Genomic DNA, 16,087 nt, shown 5'->3' on the forward strand with positions numbered 1-16,087 from the left:
AATCATTAAATCGCAAATTTCGTTATTATGTGAAGATTAAGAAAACAAGTCCAATGAGCATAAATTATCACTAGCACTAATATCATGTAATCATGTGAGGACAAAATCATCTATACCCTATAATTCCTCTGACTCCCATATCCCAGCTGAAACGCAGTATTTCATATGCTAGCTGTTTGGCTCAGAGGAGCCTATACAGACGAATAAATAGGAGTATGTTAAAAATCTATCTTAGTCATGACACGTAACTGGAACCTTTCAATTAAAAGAAGACTCATCAAAATTGACACGGTAACATACATACTGAAAAATGTTGCAACATTTTCTTTAAAGAATAAAACGTATTGTCTTTGAAAACATATCGATGAAAGACGATTGTCACATTACAACACTGTACCCTAATAGTTAAGTAGTGATGGTACGTAGTGGAGGGTCGTCGGTTCGTCACGGATTGACGCGCGTGCCGGCACCGTTATCTAATCATCAAGTGGCCAGCAAACAGAGGGACGCTGTGCTCGCCATACGCCTACGCGACACGCGTCATTATACCCTAAACAATTAGCTTTACCTACTTTATTTTATTCAATTTGTCAAAAAATCAGGCATATATTTCAAAGACAAAACTTCATCATAAGTGTAAAAAAAAATGTCATAATGACATGCATAAGTGGCTGAAAGCGGTCTACATGATTGTACGGAAGTAGCTAGTTAATGCAAAGAAGAACTGATAATAAACGTAAATGGTGCATTTTGTTATGTTATTATATAGACTTTAAATAAAATAATATAGTGTATATGTCTAACATATTTACTAATAGGTCTCCCAATGGTCGAAATTCGACTCTAATTGATTTAAATTATAAGATTGAACATTATATAGGTTCTTTTGTCTAAGACTATACTTTTATGCATGTCAATGTAAATGCAAAATTAAAAAAATATATTATCATTCTGAACTCGTTCTCTATAATGTGCGAGTTTCAAACACCTCCTGCGCAAGGTAAAAAGGGGCACAAAGTTTTTGCTTCACGTGTTAATATAATGATATAAGGAAAATCAAGCGACTGAAAAACTAATGCCATACCATAAACGGTCGTCTTTTAACGCAACCATCGGAACTAAACTAGTATGTTAAATCGCTAGACCGCACCGATGCCGTCTAATTAGAATAGTTTACCTGACAAATCCCTTCCTTGGTGGATAGTCCTTGTGGTAGACTGAGTGATTTAGGATCATCTTTTCGTCGCCTGTATCCAACCACGACCGCTGAAGCACGAAGTCGCGGTTCTTGAGAGGTGCTGGGCATGACACTGTAACAAAAATATTTTTAAGTTTACCTCATAATTTGTGAGATAATATTAAGTATAGATAAGTTTATTGTTGTAGCATCTGTAAGACGCTTATTATAAAAGGGTTAAAATATTTTTATACGATTGACTTGAATATTAACAGCTTGACAATCAAATTGCAAATGGAGAAAATTCTAAAACTAACTCAACATTATATAATTACTATGTAATGTAATTTAAAAACAGTGTTGATGCTGACAAAATTGGAAAAAAAATTGATTATTACATCATCCAATTTTTTTAAGAGGGGATATTTCAAATAGAAGATACGGGCGAATGCTGTAGGTTTCGTAGACTAAAATCTTGTACCCCGGAGTGAGTTCATACTTTCTATTAAGTTCTTCTTGGCTTAAATTACTTACGGAACTGGCGGTAGATTTGACTCAGCATAAGTATTAGTTGTTTGAGGCAAGAAACAGATCCAATATCTGTTTCTTGCCTCAAACAATGGCCATGTTTGGAATACACGTAGCATTCGGTATTAATCAAAGAATAATTAGTCAAAGTCATAGTTTATTAAATATTCTATTAATTTAATAATTAAAATATAGAATTAATATAATAAGAGACTCGTGTTAGTACTGATATTGATCGGATTATAGAAGAGGTAATTAGGCGAATGAAATATTTCATTTATAATTAAAAAGATTATCCGAAGTGACTACCTACTTTAATATTAATTTTACTCAGGACTCAGGGCACGCTTTGAAGTTTCCTTATTATATAATCATGCTTAATACTTAAAATTATAGTACTTATAATAATGGTATAAATAAATTATTAAAATTCAGCATAACCGTTAATGTTACGCAATAAATAATGGATTTATTTCTTTATTCAATCAAAACACTCCAAAATTATTATTGTCAAATATTTTTTTTATTTTACCGCTCATTCGGAGATCAAAATCATCACAAAAAGAACGAGCAATTAAATATAAAAAGCATATATGCAAACAACCAAAAACAATGGTTTCGTATTCTTTTGGGACAAAATATAATCTGATGATAACATACATACATAGATACCGAAAGTTTATAATATATTTTTATAATTGGACTTGAAGTAAATATTTATCAATACCACAAGCTCTGCTCAGTTTGGAACTAAACAGCGCTATATATCCTGAGATACAATATACTCCTAAAATTATTGTCCTAATTCTATATTCAATAACTTAATCATAACTTCTCTTAACTTGAATCTTTATATACCTACAACTCATGATGAAAGATCAAAAGGAAATGACTTTGACTTAAAAAATGCCTACAGGGAAGGTTTTGCATTAATTCAACTTCAAACGTTAGAAACTTTGCAAGCTAACAATTGCTTTTAGAAAGTCTTATTAACAATCGACTAACGATTTAACAGAACTTTTGTACTAGATACCTATACAAAAGTTCGTTCTTGTTAGTGTAAGTTGATTATAAAAGCTTCATGTATCCGTATTTAATTTATCGTTAACAGCATTATCGAGGGATATTTAATAATAGGTACTTCCAGGTATTGTCGTAAAGAACAATCACTTCATTTAATAAAATATTTGATTTATTTAAAATAACATTTACTTCTTTTATTCGTTATGAAATCAACTTCTACAGAAATACCATCAATCTTTTCAGTTTCTGAAGCGAAAATTATATTATTAAATAAATATACACAGATATATTTTATCGAATTAGGTATTATTTGCGGAAGTCCATTTTATTACTTAATGTATTTATATTATTTTGTTTAACTCTTCTAACATTAGCATGTGTGAGATCTCAAATATACGACCGTTCGATTGCTGAAATTATTGGATATGCACCCGACAAGTGTTTCTCCTTTAAACGAGACACTATCAGGTACTGAACAGAGTTTAGATATGTATATCATTACATATTATAAAACAAAGTCGGTGTCGCTGTCTGTCCGTCCCTAAGTATGCTTAAATCTTTACAACTACGCAACGGATTTAGAAGCGGTTTTTTTCATAGATAGAGTGGTTAAAAAGAAAGGTTTATATATATAATACATGTACACCCGTGAGAAGCCGGGGCGAATAGCTAGTAATTGTATATGTAACTTGGAAGCCTAGTGCTATTCTACACTGTACGGTGACCGGACTAATATTATGTTACTATTTAATAATGTAATTTTTAAAGAGTAACATAATAGTAGTCTGGTATTCAATTTCAATATTTGCATACCCCTACTGGCTACTGGGTGCTGCTTGTATTGTACTCTAATTATATTGCAAGATCAAAATTACCTGTAGCAAGCAAATAAATAAATTATTATTATTAACGTAGCTTATAATAAGTGTTTTTTTTTAACTATACAAGAAATAAACTACTTCTTCCTTATAATAGTAGTACAGACAGCCATAGTGTTATGATCTTTAACTATTCTTCATCAAGATTGATGAAGAATAGTTAAAGATCATAAATAAGCAGATGATAAATAATAGCTACTGCTCATGTAGGCATTTCAACCGTGTGTAGCAAACTTGATTGGTTTACTTTGTTCCAATACAAAGTCGAGCACAACAGCCTTCCGGCCCTTCATCGAGAAAGGCTCTATTCGTTCTATTGTAATTGGAATTGAATACACTTTTGTATTAACTGCCATTGGAGTATAATACAAAAAAATATTATTGTTTTTTTTTATGTATATAATTAGAAATACAAACAAATGGCTCACCTGATGGTGAGTGGTAACGGTAACCTATATATAATACATGAACAGCACCACGGAAAGATGTCGTTATGTGTTGCCATTCCAGTGTACTAAGTTGTCATGCAGGATTTTATAATAGTAATTTAATTTATTGTATTATAATTTGACGACCTTGGTGGTATAGCGGTTTAGCATGCTGCTTCACATCTGACAGTCGCGAGCTCGATTCCTCATATTATACAAACATTTGTATTCAGGTTTGTTTGTATTGGTGGGTATTTTCTATACAAATCCTATGTGTAAAAATTTCTAAATGTTTATATGAGTTGTAGCCATAATACAAGCCCTGATTGGCTTGGCAATGGAAACACAGCTTTCAAAGCAAGCTGCTTAGCGACTGATTAGGTAAAAGTAGAGTAGACCCACGCAGATCACTTTCTACAAAGTTACTAGGTTAGAACTCGCCAAATTGCCTCGTAATTTCGACTCCGGTTGAAATGTCACAGGGATTGTTTCGAATTATAAACATTTAAATAGAGACATAAGAATGACCCAAAAAAAACTGAAATTTACTTGTCACTGCCTTAACAGGAAAATGACCAATTTTATTCGGGTGCTGATTACTCAAGTATGCATATAAATAATGCCTAGTGTCAATTTATCCCTATAGATTTACAAACTGTTAAATAGCCGTGTAATCAAACAAAAGAAATAAACGTTTTTCGTTGGTTTAAATCAATTAATATTAACGAGCTATATAGCCGTAGCGTACCGTAGCCTGCATTAAATATAGGCTTTACGTTACTGGCTATTAATGTTTTTTAAAGAGATTTATGATAAAAACAGTGTTTTTTCATTACTCCATTACTCCATTTATTTATTCACTCCATTCTCTTTTATAATGAACTATAAGGTAGGCAGATATCTATAAAAGTTATTTTATATTGGAAAATAATATTTTAGATGTTTTGGTTTAGATTTGAACACCTAGAAATATACCTGAATATATTTTCTACTTTCGATTGTTCGTCTTCATAAAGGATTATAAATTGACAATATTTATAATTTTACAAAGATACACAATTTACTATTTCAATCTTTAAAAGTGAAAACCAAATATACTTACTACACAACAGACATACAATATAGAGTAGGTACTAGATAAAACATATCTTAGATAGTATTCAACATATTATATACTTAATTGACCTTAAGCTAGAAAAACCCGTGACGTATCTAAGATCAAATTTAACTATTGATACTGTGCCTAAAAATGTTATTTTATTATAACACAATGTAATATTTTCAATTAAAAAATATGTGGTTTTATTATATACAGTCTCATGTTTATTAACTGTTTAAGTAAATCTATAAAAAAGTATGCTGGCAACTCTATGGTCAATGGGACTCAAAAGGACTTGTGTCCAGAGCAGTAATTTATAAAAATAAAAAAGTAATCAGCTAAAATTTTCTCACGCCTACACCACATCATTCTACAATATTTTAGCATAGAACCTGGTAGATACATATAACAGAAGATTTTAGAATAAAATAAAATCCCAATATCTACATTATTTTCGTGTTACATCAAACAGATAACCTTATAATTTATTATATCTTTTCTTGCTTTAAGTTTTAACTAATTACAAAAAAAAACAAAATAAATAATTCCATCAGTCGTGTGACGTACATAACAATAGCGCATAATATAAGGAATAGTCTATGACAAAAGCAAAATTATTTATTTAACGCACATGCAAATGCAAACTTAAATCTTAAATGTGCAAAACTGACTACCAATTAATCAATACAATAAGTGTCTACTACAGCCGGTCCTGTTCACACTATTAATTCACGAGATCTATTCATGTTTGCCCAGCACACCGGAAAATTATTCGTTCAATTTGATTTACCGAAGCTAGGACGTGACAAATGGCATAACGAACCAATATTTGGCCTGCGTGCCAATCAAACCATTTCAAGTCTACCCGTATTTGTGACGTCAGCCAGGGACGCCAACCGTATAAGATATAACGATCGTGATATCCACTTATATGAATCCTCATACGAATATTAGATTTTTGTCCCTCAGACATTTATACAAAGATATATTATTTTATAGTAGATGTACAAAATTTGAGATTTTTTTCGTACCAAACTAAGTGTTTTAAGTTTGGCAACCCTGATATCAATGCCTACACGAAAAGTCGTAACGAATAGGGTTGAGATTCGAATTTTAATAACGTATATGTACTCATATTGTATTGATAAAGAAAAAATAACAAATATGCGCTATTTCATTATTTTATTTTGAGATTTATAAATTGGCTGTTTAATTCTCTGTACCAGTACGGACTTGGCCGCATTGATCATTAATATTTATTTTATTAATTTTTTAAACAAAATTGTTATTTGATTGACGTTGATAATTACTTAATCTGTACTTATAGGAGAATATTTTATAATAAAATACTTGATGGTTGTAACTCTGACTCATTTTTGAAATTATTATTATAATAACTACCCTAGATAATTCACACAGCGTCATTTAGTCTAAGTTAAGTTAAGCTTGTGTTTTGACTAACAACTGATACAAATACTTAGAAATTGTTTTATTTATATATATAGAAAACACCCAGACCGATACAAAAAATATTCATATTCATGAATGCAAATGTTTGTACTGTGTAGAATAGAACTCGGTCATCGGAAAAAAAGGTATGCTAAATCGCTGGACCACTAAGGCCGTCACTTTTTCGTAAATTTGCCTAAATATTTTTCAATTGACTTAATAAAGATATCAATACAACTGTGTCGCAATATCATCATTAATCTTCACCAATGCATGTCTCTCTCAATATCTCATAAATACACAAATAAAACTGATGTTACGGTTGCTATCACGATATCATCAATATCATGAAATGTTTCGTTATTATAACCCTCTAAACTGCTACAAAATCCCTTGCGATTAAATATAACTTAGTTTAACACTCGTACTTAATATGAACATCATATACAGCTTTGACGCACTCGTTATTGTGGCTGCACGTCGTGCAATATTGTGTATCTGTGGCGCATTACATTTTGCGCGGAAAAATAAGAGATTAAAAACAAACTTTTCTGCAGACATACTTATTTTGATATACTCTTCATGCTTAATTGTTTTAGACTGTTTTTCATACCTTTAAATATGTGTTACTAACTTTTAATTCCCGAGTATAAATACTGCCTCTATTAACAACTTGCGTTTATTCAAATATATCAGCAGCCCTATAAATGGATGTTATCTGTGGAAAAACTTAGACAACCCTAGTGAAAAAGTATTTCATGTGAATCAAAGGCGAACGGATGCGTGCCACCCAGACGACTATTCATGGCCTCCAGATTCCACATACATACGAGGGACGAGCGTTTTGATTACAGCGACACAATTCTCTAGCTATACAAATAGTATGTCTAGTAACTACAAGTCTATTTTTTATGGTGCAAAGACTTTTTAAATGCAATAATGGCTAACTCGTCTATTATACTCATGAACAGGTGCTTATTGTGACTGATCCACTCAAATTATAATTTGTTTTATTTATTAACACACAAAGAAGATTACCATCGGGACAAAAATTTGTTTAGAAGCGTATAAGTGGTACAAAACTTGATAGATTGTAGTCCAACATTATGTATGCCTAGAAGCTAAATTATATAGATGCATTCCTATGCTTGATAATAAAGTCCTATAAATAGAAAGTAAAATTACTACTTAATACTATGACAATTTTTGTATTTTAATAGATTTTGTTAACATTTATATAAAAAAATCGGTTTAATCTATACATACAAATAAAATTGGAGTGTCTGTTTGTAATATTGAAATAACCGTTTTTTATTACATGTATATGAATATAAATACACTACGATAATTTTTTCTCTGTCTATCTGTATGTTCCGGTTTATCTCTGAAATAGCTGGACCGATTTCGACGGGACTTTTATTGGCAGGTAGCTAATGTAATAAGGAGTAAGTTAGGCAACTTTTATTAAAAAAATATTTTAGAAAAATATAGTTAAATTTAACGCAGACGACGTAGCGGCAACAGCTGGTATTAAATACATTTATAGCGCTTTGATTTGACTGTATATTGTGGAACTTTTGTTTAATTAAGTAACTATTTCACTCATGTGATATTTTGCTTTATAACTGAAACGACAAACACGTCGACGGCCCTTGGTGGTAAGTGGCGCATGTATCGCGCACCAAATTCAATATTGGGTTCACTCAGTAATTTATGTTTTTTTTTAATTAGACTTTATAATTAAAACTATAGAGTGGACTGTCGAAGCTTGTAATTTTTCAGTTAATCCAGTACTGAACTATAGATAGCAATATAGGAAGCCACGGCATTATGTGATGCCCGTAGCTGATACTAGCTCATACTAGCCTAAATGGGGTAAGACAGAGGTACCAACGTGACTCCTTAGAAAGTCTAGCTCTAGTAAATTGGTTGAATAGTGCTACCTGGTTATATATATTCTCACATATTTTTATAATGGAGTAGTAAACAGCCCTGGTTATTGGAAAGAATTCTTGGACATGGATTAAGACATGACCAGGCCTTTACACTTGTAGCTCTGGCTGGCTCGAACTATCGGGAGTTTATAATTACATAACCACAGGATATATCTAGATTATATAATATGTAATTAACCATGAAAAAATGTAAAATGAATTCATGATGTACGTTCAGAGCTCTAAAAATAAATTGTAATAAAAAACAGACATAAATTTTCATTACGTGAACACGGTATCATTATACCGAAGCGCAGAAATGACGGCCTAATATATCCTAATACATATTATATATATATAGGTATAGCATAAGTATAGATGATTAAAATGGCCACTTGACGCGTATCTTCTAGGAAATCAATAATCCGAACGGTGAAACTGAACAAGTGTGTTAATAGACCGTTTTCAATGCGAGATACATTTAGATACCTTATATTATAAGATATTGTTTAGAGGTTTTGTCACGAAGTGCAAACTCAAAACTCAAACTTAGAATATTGATATGTATATGCCAATTCAACATTGTATTCACGTTACAATTTTTATCATTGTCCCATCATTTTATTTTATTTTCACTTGAATGAACATTCAAGTAGTGACTTAAGATGATTAGTAGACTAGTGATTGATAACAAGTGATTTCACTACCATTTCTAGTTCTCGTAACCTGAACGGTATATATATATATATGTATATGCTTGGCATCTCCGAATGAACGAATGAAATATATATATATTTTTGCAGACATCTTTGCACAAAAATTTCCACTAATAAATATAATTTAACCAATGGAATTGCAATAGAGCATTAATTAGTGTGAGATACCTATTAAACGGGTTTGAATGCAAAATAAATTCAATTATGATTTTCCTAAAGTGGCTATTTTAATGTCCCTTTACCATTTATATTCATTATCACTAACCACAGCCGAGTGCTAACGAGCCGCGCTCTCCTGTGACTGTCACACGTGTGACAGGTGGCGGGACCCTTTGTAATACTTTGATCACGTATTCAACTCCGCCTACGTCGCTTTAGAGAAGCCTTATTTATTTTATAGTATACTAGCTAGCCACCCCAGCTTTGCACGCATGTATATTATACATATAAACGTTTCTCTTAAACCACTCTATCTATTGCTAAAAACCGCATTATCAGTTGCGTAGCTTAAAAGATCTCAGCGAACAGACAACGATTAAGATTCATTAAGGTTACATTTACTACATTGACCCCAGCGGAATCGACTTTATTTTATATTATGTGAAGATTATGATACTGATCCTATCCACATATTCTGAGGAAATTTTAAATGCATAATCGGTAGGTCTTGGAATAGGTTGTGCCTATTTTTTATACCTCTAAAAGATGGCCCATACCATTTTTAATTTATGAGAAGGTTCCGATTTCTTTATGATGTGGTAAGACCACATCATAAAGAAAAAGTACATTCACATACCTAAATCTTCACCATTCTACCACTGACCCCTATTTTTTTATATCTATATCTAAATATATATAACTGAAAGGTGACTGACTGACATAGTGATCTATCAACGCACAGCCCAAACCACTAGACTGATCGGGCTGAAATTTGGCATGCAGGTAGACGTTATGATGTAGGCATTCGTTAAGAAAGGATTTTGATTAATTCTACCCGCAAGGGGATAAAATAAGAGATAAAAGTTTGGATGCAACTCTGTCAATTTTAAACCGATCGGGCTGAGACTTGGATGCATAAAGCTACTATGACGTACGCATCCCCTAAGAAAGGATTTTAATAAATTCCACTTCTAAGGGGATAAATTAACGCGAGCGAAGCCGCGAGCAAAAGTTAGTTAATTTATATGACAAAACAACATTTGCCGAATCAGCTAGTTATTTATAAAAAGAGTTTCCTCTCACCCAAAAGCCTAAATGGTCACGTACAGTGCGGTTATAGAGGTGTTTCCCTCGCGATCGTTCAGGCTGTGAAATCAGCTTCCTGCCGGGGATTTCCTTAGAGAATACAGCTGGGGGTTGTTGAAAAAGGTAGTATTAAGGTTACTTGAGGGTCGACGACGCACGCACGTAAGGCCATTGGTGAACGGCTATATACTTAGTCTGTATGAGTCACTTGCCACGTTGCAATATATATTTAAACAGTTTTATATTAATACAAACTATCACACAATGTTTTGTTATACAATTATTAAACAGTATTATTTGTAAATAATCAACATCGAAGATTTATAATTTCTTTTAAAAGTAATAATACTGAGACATAAAAGCACATATGTATCACTACTGCAACACTGTAACATCATGTATTTAGAAATCCATAGACAATAACCTTTTAATATAATAATAATATAAAAAAAAAATCTCCTACAATCACATTACGGACATTCACATATTATTTAATTTATTATAAAAAGAAATATATTTAAAAATAACTAAAAAAATCTAATAATTATATTTTTACAATGACCTTATCTCAAATTGGATGTGATATTACAAAAAAATAACAATTCTGTGTTTTGTCTCTGAGATAAATATAAATAAAGATTTTGTCCCCAGTTTACTGCTACCCATATGGGTAGTAAACGAGTATATACTAGTAGACAAATTGGGTCACAGATAAAACTGGATTGCACGTTAGTCCAATAATGACGTAGAGATAGTTCAATGCTACCACAAAATATCGACTTGCCTGGGAAACGAAAGCTGCTGTAATAGAAGGAAATTAGTGACACTGCAATTAATGTAATTGTTTGATAGATAAACATTTAGCTATCGATTCGTTTAATATTTTAAGTGGTTTATGCTATTATCTTAATTATATTTATAGCCAGACACTATACCTATATAGTATTGTGTAGGGACTAGTTGCATTGAAATTGTTTATGGCGTCAAATAGGTTAAGTGGAACCATAATGATATAACTTTATACATCCGTTTGTCCATCACAGCAATAAATATCGAAAACTATGAATGCTATTATTTTCTTTGGACGAACTCATACTGGTATTTTAAATTACAAGATATAACGTTAGATTCCCAAGTGCCACCAAAATGAGCAGGAATCAACTAATTTCTTAGACCAGTAATTACTTTTAAATCAAATCAAATCCAACCAAAATATCTTTATTCATATTAGGTATATTATATATATTCTTCCATTCATTATTTTCTCTACCTAAAGGTCGTCTGGAAGAGATTGCTTCTTCCGATAAGACCGCCTTTTATACATCCATATCGCTTTTCTGTATAATTTTTATTATTAATTCTATTGGTGCAATAAAGAGTTTGTAAATAAATAAATAAAATATATTACAGACTCTTCTGATATGTCAAATCTACCGTCAGTTCGGATTGCTTACGAAATGAAAAGAATTGACAAGAATCTCAGCTCGTATTCTTATCAAATAAATATTATACATGTTTACAGATTTTTACAATAATACAGATTCATTTTTAAATTCAAATTTGGGAGAATGCAGTAACCACCAGCATACGCTATAGCAATTTCGTTAAAAAAAATAGTCTAATCAATGTTCATAACCCGAACAGACTAGTCCCTGCAAGCAGCATCCATTCACCAGTATGGCGGATAAGCCAGCCATCATTTCACTGAACTATATATATTAGAGGGAACACATTGATTCGGCCCACTACGCCGCCACAAGTTTGAACTTTATAGTGAGCTTGACTGCTTCAAGTAAATTACCATTACAATGAATGAATCTATCAAAGAATAATATTAATAATGTATACTAAACGCGAAAGTTTAAAAATAAGTCAGACCGCTAGACCTCGGTGGTCTAGCGGTCTAGCACACCGCTTTACGTCCGATGGTCGCGGGTTCGATTCCTCGCACGGCACAAACATTTGTATTCATGAGTATGATTGTTTGTATCGGTCTGGGTATTTTCTATGTATATTATGTATGTATTTACGAAAAAAAAAAATCTATGTCCTTGTATCAGTTATCTAGTACCCGTAACACAAGCTTTAGATAGCTCAACTCGGGTCTAGATGGCGCTGTGTAAATTGTCCTGAGAAAAAAAAAAAATACTTACTCGCGTAGTATCCAACGTCATTGTTGACATTAATATGCCCTGCATCCTCAGCGGCGAGCATGTGGGTGTCCCACACGGACCGGTACTCTGGGTCGTGCAGCACATCATACAAGGCTTCGGGTTCCACATCGTCGAACTCAGCTACAACCTGAATATAAATAAATTCTTTAATTTTAATTGTACTTTAGACCTAATTGCGCGGTTGTCTACTTTTTTTCTAGAAAGGCAAGCTAACTATCCTTATAGAAATGGGGAACCGTCTTCTCTATGTACATGAGCAACACCATGACAACGAATTCAAACGGGGGTCGGAATCACAACGACCTGGAACGAGGTTCGATCACTAGCAGTGGCCCCAGACTAAAATCGTAACCGTCAGTTCGCCTTCAGCTGCTCCGTAAGTCCTTCCACGGATTTGAAGGACCATCTGCACGCGCTCGCATTGTTTGGTGAAGCTTTATGAGCCTACTGAGGATCATAGCATTAGAATAGTTCGCGAAAAGATCACCACGTACACTCGTGATTCCTCGTTGCATTTCTCAGGAATAAGGTGTTATGCCTCTATAGTTCTATATCCTGTAATTACACTACCGTATCATTTAAACTGGAACAGAATTTACAAAGCAAGTTGCTAGCGGCGAAAATAGATGAAACAGAGATAGCCATTTTAATACAAAGTTTAGTTGAAAAGTAAAACAAAACGACAATGAATGCAAAGCCAGTTGCAATGTAAGTACATTGTTAGACTGCAATGTTGTCGTATAAAACAAAATACGGAGTACAAACGATGGAAGGTAATGAGTTTTTCTATTTCAATCAATTGCGAAGTAACTTAAAGAAAACAATGTCCACCTTATATTTATAATATCGTTTCTTAATTTTAAGCTACTTTTAGTTATTTCTATAGTAATACTAAATGACTGGACATATTTTGTGTATGGTTATAATTATTTTTAGAAAAAAAACTAACATACACATATATATAATCATTAAACATTAAAAAAAAGAATACGATAATGAAAGTATTTTATTTTAGAAAATATGAATATTTTATGATTCGTCCCCCCGTGAACATCTGTTACAAACGCTGTTATTTCTCGCCTTTCTATAAAAGCTAACATTTCCGTAACGCGTTTAGAGGTTTTCCCCATTTCCCATAGTATATAATGGGAAAGTTTACGCGTGGTTTAGAGGTTTTACCCATTTCCCATAGTATAAAATGGGAAATTTTACGCGTGGTTTAGAGGTTTTACCCATTTCCCATAGTATAAAATGGGAAATTTTACGCGTGGTTTAGAGGTTTTCCCCATTTCCCATAGTATAAAATGGGAAATTTTACATGTGGTTTAGAGGTATACCCCATTTCTCATAGTATAAAATGAGAAATTTTACGCGTGGTTTAGAGGTTTTCCCCATTTCCCATAGTATAAAATGGGAAATTTTACATGTGGTTTAGAGGTATTCCCCATTTCTCATAGTATAAAATGAGAAATTTTACGCGTGGTTTAGAGGTTTTCCCCATTTCCCATAGTATAAAATCGGAAATTGTATAATAGCGTATGTATATCTGCAGAATTTTAGTAAATAAGTAAGGTATGTGTTCTATATAAGTAAAATTGTTGAACATAAATAAATCCTACCATTCTCAGAATAGAAATTTACATAATAATAGAAAATTGATAAGATCCTGGTATGTGTTATTTAAACGACTAAATAGATTGAAGTGAAATTTTGTACGCAAATAGACTATATAAATAAAAATCTTCATTAATACTCACAAAGCCAATGCAATTATATGTAGATAGATACAAATATAAAGATATTCAATATTGGATACCAATATGAACTTGCCGCAATAATACCCAAATATCGTTTGCATAAATAGGTCGTTTATGGGAATAGGTATCAAATTCTACAATATAATACCAAAAGTAATATCTTTTAATATAATTTTTATGTCGTATTATAATATTATTTACTAGCTACCCCTTCCGGAATTTCACAGACACGATTGTATGATTGATTGTGTGTTCTATCTATTTTTTTTTAATAAAATACGGTCCAGTATTCAATTAATAACACTTATCAATTAATAAATAATAATTAAATAAATAACCCTGAACAATTTACACAGCGCCATCTAGTCCCACGCTAAGCAGAGCTTGTGTTATGGGTACTAGTCACTAGGCAACTGATATAAATACTTAGATATTTTTTTTGTAAACAGATAAATAATATAAATAAAATGCGCCCAGACCGACATAAACAATCATACTCATGAATACAAATATTTGCAGTGTGCGAATAACCGAGCCCGCGACCATCAGAAGTAAAGCGATGTGCTAAACCGCTAGACCAACGAGTCCTTTAACATAATTATATAAAAATTTCATTTCCATACACAATTACACATTTTACAATCTGATCGCAATCCTGTTATACGCTTAGCGTTCTACATTCGCGTTGATGTTGATGGATTAATATCGTGACCAAATACGAGCACTGGAAATACAAATAATTTATATATAACTTAATTTGTATATTTTTAACGTGGTAGTGTATATATATAATCATCTGCATACTCTGACTTACCTATTCCTGCCGCTTAGCTGCCAACAAACTGTTTTTTTTACGAAACTATTATTAGTATGTGGTAACTGCCGCCTATTATTTATTTTTAAACTTATATAATACACATTATTAATATAGTTAAACGGATTTTAACACGTATCTATAGCTTTACGGTAAGCTAAGCAGAGCTTGTGTTATGAGTAGTAGGCAACTGATACAAATAGTTAAATACATTATTTTTAAAATGCATACATAAGATATGTTCAAAATCAAATCCCTGTATCATCGTAAGCACAGATATTATATTATATTAGAGTCCGTTAGTTTTCTGTTCCCGCGCGTTCCCTTCCCCTCCCTAACTAGTAACAAACGGACTGTACAGCGGCCTTGACGCGCGCGCGCATTGTGTTGTGAATTAAAATAAATTAGAACTGTGTTAACCTACTGTGAAGCTGGAAAGCTAGCGAAGATACCTTCGAGACCCTGAAGCCCAAGAAATCCGCAGAACCATAAAGGTAAATAACTGATGCTTCCCTAACATTTTGGTAGCAGAGTAGTTTCCCAAACAATATACATAGAAAACACTTAGACCAATACAAATACTCATACTCATGAATTACATATGTGTGCACCGTGCAAGGAATCGAACCCGTGTAGCATAGCAATCTAAACTAGACTACCGAGTCTATGTCAAAATACCGTCATAGTAAATTATAGGCTATGCTATGACACTTTGTTTTTCAGGAAGGGCGTCATGTTGACGTATATATACTACGATTGCCTCAGTCCCTTAGGTGGGCCGAAAGAAAATTTGCTATTCTATAATAGTAACATAAAAAAACTACCGACTAACTTACTAACTAATAGTAATATTATTATCTGCTGT

The 16,087-nt window shown here is 32.4% G+C and overlaps 1 protein-coding gene across 1 annotated transcript in view; it reads right to left on the minus strand.

The window, feature by feature from the left end:
* LOC131849444 (START domain-containing protein 10-like) overlaps positions 1–16,087 on the minus strand; it is a 46,298-nt gene that overhangs the window by 12,618 nt on the left and 17,593 nt on the right. Inside the window, exons 2-3 of the mRNA XM_059199523.1 lie at positions 12,631–12,778; positions 1,178–1,310 (exon numbers count right to left, since the gene is read on the minus strand). Coding sequence (XP_059055506.1) covers positions 1,178–1,310; positions 12,631–12,778 — 281 coding nt within the window. The remainder of the gene's footprint in view (positions 1–1,177; positions 1,311–12,630; positions 12,779–16,087) is intronic.

Source organism: Achroia grisella, unplaced genomic scaffold, assembly GCF_030625045.1.
Source record: "Achroia grisella isolate CSIRO2021 unplaced genomic scaffold, CSIRO_AGI_Agris_v1 utg642, whole genome shotgun sequence".
Classification (NCBI taxonomy): Eukaryota; Metazoa; Arthropoda; class Insecta; order Lepidoptera; family Pyralidae; genus Achroia; species Achroia grisella.